Genomic DNA, 11,830 nt, shown 5'->3' on the forward strand with positions numbered 1-11,830 from the left:
ACTCTTGGCCACTGCTGGAGACAGAAACCGGGCTAGATGGAATTTTGATCTAACTCATGTCAACCACTATGTTCCATGATCTATGTAAATCAATTTGAACAGATGGGTAGAGGATAGTCTTCAACATATAAAGTTCCTATAAGCAGCTAGGCTGAGGAAACCCAAACCACCATCCTCACAGAAGAAGAGGCTACTACCGGAACACAGTTATTAGACATCAGAGAATCTGTTCAACACATATCCTTAACAAAAACATCTGAAAATCACTTATTAAATTCTAAACCTCAAAAATCTACATGTCAGCATTAACTCTGTCATCTAGTTAATCTCTCCAGCAGTATCAAAATGTAATTACTGCTGACTTTCACACTGAAAACCATTCTAGGAGAGATGATACTGCGTCTTGACCAGCACTGCCTTGCAACCCCCCTCATTGCACATTCAGTTCCACCCTAGCAAATACATACCTCTGGGTCATCTGTGTAGTCAAACATCCGAAAAATAACCCTTGGCATTGGGTACACTGAATCTTCAGTGTGAGGTGGAAGAGTGAATGGAGGCAGGTTATGCTGCAATGCTTCACAAAGAATACTGTCAAAGGCAAGGTAAGGCCTCAGAATGTGTCTTTCTTGCCAACGGTCTTTTCTCAACTTCTGAATCTGGGCCCAAAGGCAGTCCAAGTACTGAAGAAAAAGACACAAAATATCAGATATGCTGAATTTTATAACTGAACTTGTAGCTCCCTGTGACATATGGACTCTCAAAAATTTAGGTAAATTCCTTACTGCATTCAGAAAAAAAACACCAAGCAGCTACTTAAATTGCTTATTAGAAGCCATTGAATGATTCAGTAAACCAAGAGACAACTTAACAACACTGAACAGCAATCTTGCTCCTAATTTCACACATTAAAGGCAGAGAATCATAGAATGCTTTGGGTTGGAAGGGACCTTTAGAGGTCATCTAGCCCAACCCTCCTGCAGTGAGCAGGGACATCTTCAACCAGACCACAGCCCCGTCCAACCTGGCCTTGAATGTTTCCAGGGATGGAGACTCCAATACCTCTCTGGGCAATCCGTTTCAGTGTTTCACCACCCTCACTGTAAAAAATTTCTTCCTTATATCCAGTCTAAATCTACCCTCCCTTAGTTTAAAGCCATTACTCCCTGTCCTATTGCAACAAGCCCTGCTGAAAAGATTTTCTCCATCTTTCCTATAGACCCCCTTCAGGTACTGAAAGCCCGCTATAAGGTCTCCCCGCAGCCTTCACTTCTCCAGGCTGAACAGTCCCAACTCTCTCAGCCTTTCCTCATAGGAGAGGTGCTCCAGCCCTCCGATCATCTTTGTGACCCTCCTCTGGACCTGCTCCAACAGCTCCATGTCCTTCTTGTTCTGGGGGCTCCAGAGCTGGACGCAGGACTCCAGGTGGGGTCTCACCAGAACAGAGCAGAGGGGCAAAATCACCTCCCTCAACCTGCTGGCCATGCTTCTCTTGATGCAGCCCAGGAAACAGTTGGTCTTCCGGGCTGCGAGCGCACATTGGTGGCTCACGTCCAGCTTTTCATCCACCAGTACCCCCAAGTCCTTCTCAGCAGGGCTGCTCTCAATCCCTTCTCCACCCAGCCTGTATTGATAGTGGGGGTTGCCCCGACCCAGGTGCAGGACCTTGCACTTGGCCTTGTTGAACCTCACAAGGTTCACACAGGCCCACTTTATGAGCTTGTCCAGGTCCCTCTGGATGGCATCCCAGCCTTCTGATGTGTCAACTGCATCACTCAGCTTGGTGCCATCTGCAAACTTTCTGAGGGTGCACTCAGTCTCGCTATGTCATTGATGAAAATATTAAACAGCACCAGTCCCAGTATGGACTCCTGAGAGACACCACTCATCACCAATCTCCATTTGGACATCGAGCCATTGACCACTACCCTCTGGCTGCAACCTTCCAACCAATTCCTTAGCCACCAAACAGTCCACCCATCAAATCCATATCTCCCCAATTTAGAGAGAAGGATGTTGTGAGGGACTGTGTCGAAGGCCTTACAGAAGACCAGATAACATCCGTTGCTCTTCCCTTGTCCACTGATGCAGTCACTCCATCATAGAAAGCCACTAGGTTGGTCAGGCAGGACTTGTCCTTGGTGAAGCCATGCTGGCTGTCTCGAATCACCTCCCTGGCCTCCATGTGCCTTAGCATAGCTTCTAGAAGGATCTGTTCCATGATCTTCCCAGGCACAGAGGTGAGGCTGACAGGTCGGTAGTTCCCAGGGTCCTCCTTCCTACCCTTTTTAAAAATGGGCCCAATGTTTCCCTTCTTCCAGTCACCAGGGACTTCGCCTGACTGCCATGACCTTTCAAATATGATGGAGAATGGCTTGGCAACTCCATCAGCCAATTCCCTCAGGACTCTGGGATGCATCTCATCAGGTCCCATAGACTTATGTATGTTCAGGTTCCTCAGGTGGTCCCGAACCTGGTCTTCCCTTACAGTGGGAGGGGTTTTACCCCCCTGGTCCCCATCTTGTGGTCCATCGACTGGGGAGGGGCAAGGAGAGAGGTTGCCAGTGAAGACTGAGGCAAAAAAGTTGTGGAGTATCTCAGCCTTCTCCTCATCTGTTGATACAAGGTCACCGTTCTTGTTCATCGGGAAGGTACGCTTTCTTTGACTTTCCTTTTCTGGCTGACATACCTGTAGAAGCCCTTCTTGTTATTCTTAGCATCCCTTGCGAAGTTCAGCTCCAGCTGTGCCTTGGCCCTCCTGACCCCCTCCCTACACAACTGGGCAGCATCCCTATACTCTTCCCAGGATACCTGTCCCTGCTTCCACTGCCTGTGCAGTTCCCTCTTGCCCTTTAGTTTGACCAGCAGGTCTTGACTCAGCCATGCTGGTCTCTTCCATTCCTTGCCTGATTAAGGAATTTTAGTACCTTATTACTAGTAAAATAAACACCAGAGTGCAGTCCAGGAGTCCAAGTGCGATACAGAAATTCACTGCATCAATATTAATTCAGTCAACAGTCATTCCACCTACAAAAAGACCCACATTATTTCAATATTACAATTAAAGATTTAAATACAGTCTAAGAGATGCCAAATTGTGGGGGGAGCGGTTAATAGAAGTAGAGCAGGGCTGATGTTCAGAGGGACCTGGACAGGCTGGAGAAATGTGCTGACAGGAATCTCATGCAGTTCAAGAAAGGCAAATGCCAAACCCTACACCTGGGGAGGAACAACCCCAGGCACCAGTATATGTTGGAGGCTAACTAGCCATAAAGCAGCTTTACAGAAAAGGACCTGGGGGTCCTGGTGAACAAGTTAAACGTGAGCCAGCAGTGTGCCCTTGCAGCAAAGAAAACTAATCACATTCTGGGCTTTATCAGCAAGAGCATAGCCAGCAGGTCAAGGGAAGTGATCCTTCCCCTCTATTCAGTAATTGTAAGGCCACATCTGAAGTGCTGTGTCCAGTATTGGGCTCCTCAGTACAAGGCAGACATTGATATATACTGGAGTGAAAAAGTAAAAGCTCAGTAAAAAGAAAAAACACCCCATATCAGCCACCTCTCCCCTTTAATAGTTTTGGTTTAATTACAAAAGTGCATGCAATTAGTGCTGCATAATATTTGTGTGTATCTGTTTAGCACTTTCTAGAGCTGTAAAAAACAAAGCCACTGCAGGAAGAACACTCTGAAAGTTTTCTTTTTGCAGAAGGGAAACGTTTTAATGGGTAAATTACATCTTCCTTCTCCAAAAGGTACTTTTAGTACAGAGCCTTGTAACCCCATTTCCCAAGAATATTATGTTCAGTGACTGTTCTTTGTTTAGCAGCATTTCCTAAAGGGGACTGTCACCAAACAACAAAATGCTCTCCCACTCACCCAGTGCAGCTCTAAGTTTTAACCCAAGACTTGGAAGAGAACTTCTTACCTAGAATCCATTTGGAATAAAGACGATTCAAAAGAATTAATTTTTTCTTAAATCACCTTTAATTTTAAATTTCCAAAGAACGCTTCAGCCAAATAATTCTTTTAAACAATACAAAATAAATAAAGCCTACTTGCCTCTTCTTGTGGATGTGGTTTATCAGCAGTCCAAACTTGTAACATGGGTACATGAATCTTCTGGCGACGCCTGTTCATACAGGAAAGAAAACCTAACACTTAAAAAGCTGATCTAAGAAAGTAATGTTTTCTTATTGTGAGTGTACTACTATTTGGTCTATTGAGCTGATGAGGTCTGCAGTAGTATAAAAACAGGTTTGTGAACATTTAAATTATCACTAACACCTAGTCTCAATGGCAGTGTTAACTCAAATCACTTACAGAAAAAGACACACACAAAACAGACAGACAGCCACACAGACACAGGTGATCAGCAGCTTAGTCATAACAATGCAGATGTATATGCATCAAAAAATATTATCTTTAACACACACAGAAGTTGAGAGTGACACTTAAGTTGTTTAGATTCATAAACCTCTCCATTTATTTTATTTTTCAGGGTCTTTTCCTCTCAGTTGTTTGGGTCTAAGAATTTAGAGCCTTTCTAAATTAACAATAACCAAAGTTATTGATCTATACTTGAATAGGTATCAGAAAGAGTATATTTTTACTGGTTATAGCTTACTTCAGATAGCTTTCTGTGTGGGACAAGAGGCGATCTATTTCAGCATCTTTCTTCTCATACAACTCCTTTCCAACCCAAGGCAAAGATGACAGAAATGCAAACACATACCAATCACATCGTACCTAAAGGAAATGAATTTAAAAGGATTTCTTTGAAAAACTTATTGAATTTGTCTCAATGCAAAAAGTAGCAAACCCAGGAGTATTTAAGGGGATATAGAGATCAACTCCAGTTAAATCAGCAATCAATACTTGGGATTACAACTGTGTGTCAGTTCAAGTTCCTGAAGACCTGTCAAGAGGCTGTTTGAAAACAGGAATGTATAATTCAAGAGGCAGACATTTAGACATACAGTATATTTGGAGACCCACACAAAAACCCTTCTACAGAGCCTCTTTACTTAAATCACAAAGTTACCAATGCCAAGTTTCCTGAAGAATTTCTTTTGAAACTCTTAACAAAGAAAAAAAGTGAAATTGAAGTTGAACTAAGCTACCAGCAGAATGATTTAATAATTGACCCTTCCATAAAGTAGGCATATGCAACCCATAAGGTGCATCACTGTTACAGTGACCTTAACGTGATCTATGAGTTCTTTAGGCTACTGCAATGCACTCATCAGCAAAGAAAGAGCTAAACCAAATTACCACAGTCCATGGTGCGTTAGCTGGATTGGCAGCCAAGGAAAAAAAATATCCTTACCTGAAAGATGCTATATTTTATTTGGAACATGACGTGCACACATAAAAGAAGAAATATTACTTTTAGAATCTTTCTGAAAATTAACTATATATTACAGTTGTTCAATAATCTTGGCAAAACTCACTGAGTATTATATACTTGCCAGAAGCAAAGGAAAAGTTAAAGTGAAATTGTTTAAAACAGCACAACACTTGATATGGCAGTTACTGTGCTTACTTGCGGTATGTCTTCTTCCTGTGTCACACTCACAAAGTTCTCAAACATGGCTACCATTGAAGGTGCAGCTATTACGTGACAATTCACAAGATCAGACAGAAAATGAACCTATTGAATAACAAGAAAAATGTTATTTTAATTATATTTAAATTAATACTCTTGCATTCATCTACACAAAAAGAAATAAGCATTAATTCAACTTCAAAGGAGGTGGGGGGGGAGAGGGATGGACACACAGGGGGAGGGGGAAGGGGAGAAGAGGGCACAACAGAGAAGGGGAGGAAATGGATATGACACACAGTGACAGCTGGAGAAAGAAGTGAGAGGGAGACACAGGGCACAAGCCAGAATGTGTCACAGGGTGGGAGCATGAGAAGCAGCAGCAAGAACGTGCAAGCCAAAATGCATTAGCTAGAGCGCATGACAGGGTAGGAAGCTCGAGAAAGAACAAGCCAGAGGGCACCAACAGTTGACAGCTGAAGAAAGAACAAGAGAGACACAGAGAACGCAATCCAGTGCATGATAGTTAGAGCACATCACAGGGAGGGAACTGGAGAAAGCAGGAGCATGAGAGCGAGCCAGAGGGCGTGAGCCTAAGAATGAGTGAGATGCAAGCCAGAGTGCATTACAGAGTGGTAGCTGGAGAAAGAACAAGCAAGAGAGTGAGACACAGAGCAAAAGCCAGAAAAAGAAATAGCCAGCAAGACATGAGGCAGTGGCTGGAAAGAGCATGCATGAGACACAGGGCAGGGTCCTGTGAGCAAGAGAGCATGACATCGGGCAGGGGCAAGAGTCAGAGAGACAGAGACATGGGGAGTGGGCAAGGGGTGGGGCAGGGGAGCTGTTGGGGGTGAGAGATACAGAGTAACACACACAGAGAATGCAAGACCGAAGATGGAAATTCACTTTTTGCATGTATCCAAAGAGTAACAGTACACATCAGTGTTATCTCGGTATGCTGCTCATACATGACTTTCATACAAAATATATTTCTATGGTCACTTATCCATAACTTGAACTAGTTTCATACAGACAGACCCTTAAAAACATTGCTGTTGTCAGATTTTAACAAGGCACCAAACTAATAGTATGCTGCTAATCAAATTGAAGTGGTTTCAAAAAGAGCCAGCACTGAAAATTACCCACTTGGTCTTCATTACTCACAAGCAGGATAAGCATACAGGACTGATTACAGCCATCCAATATAACCTATCCACAAGGGAATAAGCTGCCTTTAAAATAAATAAATAAAGGGACCCAACAGGAATGGTATTTGTCTCTGAGCACAGTAGAAATGAATAGCTTTCATTCACCTTCTAGATTCTCCTGCAGAACAAACTGAACAAACTGGGGGGGGGGGGGGGGGGGGAGGAGAAAGAAAACCTCTGATTTCCTGAGAGTTAATTTGGCTGTGGGAAATTTCACACATAGTTTGGAGGTGAGTTTTGCAATCATAATCTAATTTTTCATCTCCTTAGGAAGGAATATCACACGTTTTCTCCTGGCATGTCTATGGAGCACTACATGGGGATGCCAGAAAAGACCATGTTGCATACAGAAAACCTCCAGCACCTCTGGATGTCAAAAGGAAGACTAAGTAATATTGGGTGGGGACGGGGAGAGGAAGACTAAGAGAAAAAGCGATGTGAAAGATTCCACTTACTAAGTACTCAGCTTCATTATACATGTTGACTTTCAAACATTCTTTGAGCTGACAAATCATGGCTTCTACAAATTCCCCACCAAAGTTGTAGTTCCTGGCATTCAGCAGCCCAACTAACGTTGTGTAAATAGTAAGCTTTTCTGGTAATAGCCGTGCACTGATTTAAATGAAGAAAAACAAGCATTTTGTTAGATGTTCATTTATCACATGCCAACCACTGCATTTACACAGCATCTTTGAACCTGCTTTTTATAGGTTACACTTCTCTTGTGTTTAAGCAAGGTAAACTGCTAACCTGACATTAGTTATATGTCCTGTGGACAAAAGATTACAGAACATCCTTTTTAGGACTAGAATCCTTTAGGAACATATAAACTACTTTTAACTACATTTCAATATATTTTCTCTTTAATTATTTTTAACTCGTAAGCATTTAGGATTATAGTAGGTTCTAAAATCTATAGCAACTACACTTTAAGACATTTTCAGCTGCAGTATCCAACTCAGCAAAACTTTCAATCTGGACAAAAGCTGTTATTGAAGCAAAAGGCATAAGGTATCAGATTGGAATGACATTTGACAAAAGCTTCTAGAAATATAATTTAAAGTACTGACAAAATATATAATTTAACAGCAAGTTTTGAAAGTATCAGTCATTTTTAAAAAAATCTGTTAATTAAATATATATATTAGAAACCATTCTGACTATTCTGCTTCATTTTCCAGTGTTTTATATACTCTATGGGAATATGGCTGAATAATACCATTTAAGACAACTTGTTCAGTGTAGCATGTTAGTCATTCTATTATACTAGAACAAGATTACATAAGAGATGTAAACATTTTATATCACTTAAAAGTTAAATTTGATTGTAAGTATCTCAAACTTAAGTAAGCAATTTTCAGTATAATGTCTTAAAGAAATAGACAGGTTAGGTCCTATTGTAACCACATATTTTCTTAAAATGTTTTGTAAATGTGTAAGCTAACTCCATGCCTTCAAAGGCATTCAGCTGTTGTGGGAAACAGATGTACTGTTTGACTTATGTTTATGAACAGTACTACAAAATGGATTTAAAGTTTCCTTACAGCTATAGCACAAGCTGGCACTGAAACATCACCACCCCACCCCACCCCCCACACACACCCCCAAATGTGGTATACTATTGCAGTATACTATTGCAGACCCCACACAATCCCCTCCTGGGACACATCCCCAGTGACCCAACAGACAAAGCAACTCTGTTCCAATACTTTGCTAGGGAGAGGAAGGAAGTGCTGCTAGCCAAGGGAGAAGCCTACCTCTGGTCCCTTCATCTCTCCACTACTAGAGTGTAGGTTCATGGAGAGAGGAGCACCTCAGCCCCTAAAAAGGGGAATAGGAAAAGTAGGAATATACAGATAAGAAGTGGCACCCAACAGATTTTTGTATTCTTTAGTGACCATTCAATTCGGAAACAAGATGCTACCCAGCATATATCCCATGGCAATGAGAAAGCAGCTCTGGGATCTACTCTGCTTATGACCTTGCATACACATTTCAAGTGAGAGTACTGTACATGGATATTTGCCTTGATTTATGCCTAAGTCAATAGACTAAGCTTCTCCTCAGATTTCTTTTGCCTGGAATAAGACAAACCCTAAGCAATAACAGTGTTCAAGAACTAAAAGCTGTTCACAGCATTTAAAGTACTTCAAATACTTAAACTTTTCTATTTAGCACAGATAACAGAGCACCTCCCAAATCTTCTGCATACGTACACAGTACAAAGAATTCTTAATATCTTGCTTTTATAGTTTGGTAGATCAGCTTCCAATACACCAGCTAGACCCTCCAAGTTGCTCTCCAGAGAAGAAGTACTCTAAGAAAGAAAAGAGTGTCTTCTCATCAATCAGGTATATCAACTATCCTCACAGTAACAAGTGGAAGACAAGCAAATAGGATAAAACAAAATATTACTTCTCATTTTCTTGCTATTAGAAGTAATTCAAATTCCATTAGGAATTCACAATTTCTCTCATTTGCTAGAAGTAAGAAGCAAAAATGACTAAGAGGAGCTTCAGTTGTGACTTTTCCACAGCAAGGAGCTCTAGTGTTTTCCTAGGAAGTAAGAGTTAGCACAGCTTCAGAAGTCTCTCAGTAACTGAATTAAACATTATATTAATGACATCAGGGGGAGTGAAACAACTACATAGCTTGTATGTGGCTTAAATTAATGTATAAGACCCATCATATTTGTTGTCATCCTTTTTTCTACGCTTGTTACAAGCACCAAACCCAGCCAAGCCCCAAGATCAGTTGTGACACTGGTGGGGTCTTCTGTTGTTTGTTTGTTTGGGTGGGTGGTTTTGGTACACATCTCATTAGTTTCCCTCTACTCCTTGAAAAAAATGGAAGTAATGATAAAGTTCAGAGTTGGAATGATACCTCTTCACTAATTATACTTCAGCACTGTATCACAGGGATAGCAATTAAGAATTTTCTTTTAAAAAACATGTTTTGCAGAGGCCAACAATTTTCCAGCTAGGAAGTTTCTAATGGATTTTCTTTTTTTGGACCACTAATGTTCTATTAACACATAAAATCATATAAAACAAAGAAAACAATGTATTATGTTCAAGGACCCTGTCACAAAACAATATGGAAATAGTATTTGTACCTTCTCTCCCACTCTGCATATTAAAGATTCAATTCTCTCTTCAATTTCAGATGGCTCAGATGTTCTCCTCCTTTTGTGTGGTTGCCCTGTTTCAGTACATTAAATATGTTATTTGCCTGCTGTGATGGTTTGACCCAAGCACGCATGCAGCCACTTGCTCACTCCCCCCATTGGGGGAGATAATAGGAAGAGTAACAGTGAGAAAACTCATGGACTGAGATAAAAGGCAGTTTAATAAATGAAGAAGGGGGGCAGGCAGTGATACCAAGGCAGTTACTCACCACCTCCCACCAGCAGACCAATGCCTACCCAGTCTCTGAGTGACAACCACCTTGGAAAGACTACCCCTCAGTCTTATTGCTGAGCATGATGTTATATGGCACGGAATATCCCTTTAGTCAGTTGAGGTCAGCTGCCTCAGCTGTGTCCCCTCCCAACATCTCATCCACCCCCAGCCTACTCACTGGAGGGGCAAAGTGGGAAAAAGAAAAGGCCCTGACGCTGTGCAAGCACTGCTCAGCAATAGCCAAAACATTGGTGTGTTATCAACACTGTTTTGGTCACAAATTCAAAGCACAGCACCATATGGGCTGCTATGAAGAAAGTTAATTCCATCCCAGCCAGACCCAGTACACCTGCTTATTCTAAAAGAACTCTCTAGATACTTATACCATTCCAGCAACATACTTCTAAGAAAAGTCATGACAAAGCATTCAAAATTGACCCAATAAACAACAAAAAAGTATAGCCATATTACTGATGACCTAATCCATGAAGTAGAAACAGCTAACATTGTAGCTGTCTCAAATTTTATTTAGAAATAATTCTGCATTTCTGCTACAGCATAAGACAGTATATGCAAGATAAACTTAACATACTTTACAGTTACTGGTTACTGTGTATTTTTTTAGTGCTTTATAACACCTTCTTCAGCATACATAAAAAAAAAGATATTGCTTATATTTTTAGGGCTTTTATAAGCTTAGAAAAAACTGCACATCAAAGCAATTAAAAAAAATAAAAGTGTGATTAAAAACCAGTTTATCTTTGCAATCAAAAGCTGAAAAAGCTAGTCGCAAAACTGTCCAACTCTCTGCTCACACAGATTTACATTATTAAGAGAAACAGCATTTGTGGAGACACTCTCAATCTTTTCTGAAAGTTTTCCATTAAGCCTGTACAAGATGCGAGAACACATCCTTCTGACTACGTATGCAGAGCTGAGTGCTCTGATCAGTTTACTTCCACCCAGGGAGCGCCCTGTATTTGAGGGAGACCAAAGCAACGGCTCAGGACAGTCTTTAGCCCCAGTTACATAAGCCGATTCCTTGCACCAGAGCGCCCTACAAGTCCTGACAGAGCAACAGGGTGAGCCGCCACCACCCGGAGCCAAAGGCGAGGCAGCGCCGCGGGGAGTCAGCCGAGACCTGCCCCTCCCCCAGCCCTAAGGATAGCACGGCCCCGAGCGCAGGGCGTGCGGAGTCCAGACCCTGAAACTAACTCACTTGCTCCATCCATGCTTACCATCGCTCTCGTCGCTGTGCCGCCGCCGCCGCGACATACTAGCACCGCCCCTGCGAGAAATCTGCATGTGAAAGAGAAAAAAGCAGGAACGCTATACCCACAGTAGGAGAAGGAAGAGCACTATGTAAAGACCATACAACAGGGATCAGAATATTTTCCTCTGCTTGCCCCTTCCCTACTTCCTGTTCGTCTCAATCTTCTTCCGGGGTAAAAGAGCAATAGGAAAAAACTACTGCCTTCTCTTTCGTGACTTCCTGCGACTCTCTGAGAGCTAGTACTATTCTACCTGTTTCTCTATAGTACAAAGAACTCGGATGATTTCTAAGACAGGGGAAGGAATAGACACAAAGTTAGTGAATTTTTCATTAAATTAAAAAGTTTTATTTACTTTCACTTGTGCCTGGTCTCTTTTGAAGGCTTATATTTTGCCCACTGCACATGT

The 11,830-nt window shown here is 41.8% G+C and overlaps 1 protein-coding gene across 2 annotated transcripts in view; it reads right to left on the reverse strand.

The window, feature by feature from the left end:
• Positions 1-11,562, reverse strand: part of LOC142365564 (nuclear cap-binding protein subunit 1-like) — an 89,810-nt gene extending 78,248 nt beyond the window's left edge. For both annotated transcript variants that reach the window (XM_075446443.1, XM_075446442.1), the window contains exons 1-8: positions 11,389-11,562; positions 9,865-9,950; positions 8,966-9,066; positions 7,205-7,361; positions 5,542-5,649; positions 4,624-4,745; positions 4,059-4,128; positions 468-683 (exon numbers count right to left, since the gene is read on the reverse strand). In XM_075446443.1, the coding sequence (XP_075302558.1) occupies positions 468-683; positions 4,059-4,128; positions 4,624-4,745; positions 5,542-5,649; positions 7,205-7,361; positions 8,966-9,066; positions 9,865-9,950; positions 11,389-11,455 (927 nt within the window). In that variant the 5' untranslated portion in view covers positions 11,456-11,562. The remainder of the gene's footprint in view (positions 1-467; positions 684-4,058; positions 4,129-4,623; positions 4,746-5,541; positions 5,650-7,204; positions 7,362-8,965; positions 9,067-9,864; positions 9,951-11,388) is intronic.
• Positions 11,563-11,830: the final 268 nt, after the last annotated feature.

Source organism: Opisthocomus hoazin, chromosome W (assembly GCF_030867145.1).
Source record: "Opisthocomus hoazin isolate bOpiHoa1 chromosome W, bOpiHoa1.hap1, whole genome shotgun sequence".
NCBI classification, from domain to species: Eukaryota; Metazoa; Chordata; class Aves; order Opisthocomiformes; family Opisthocomidae; genus Opisthocomus; species Opisthocomus hoazin.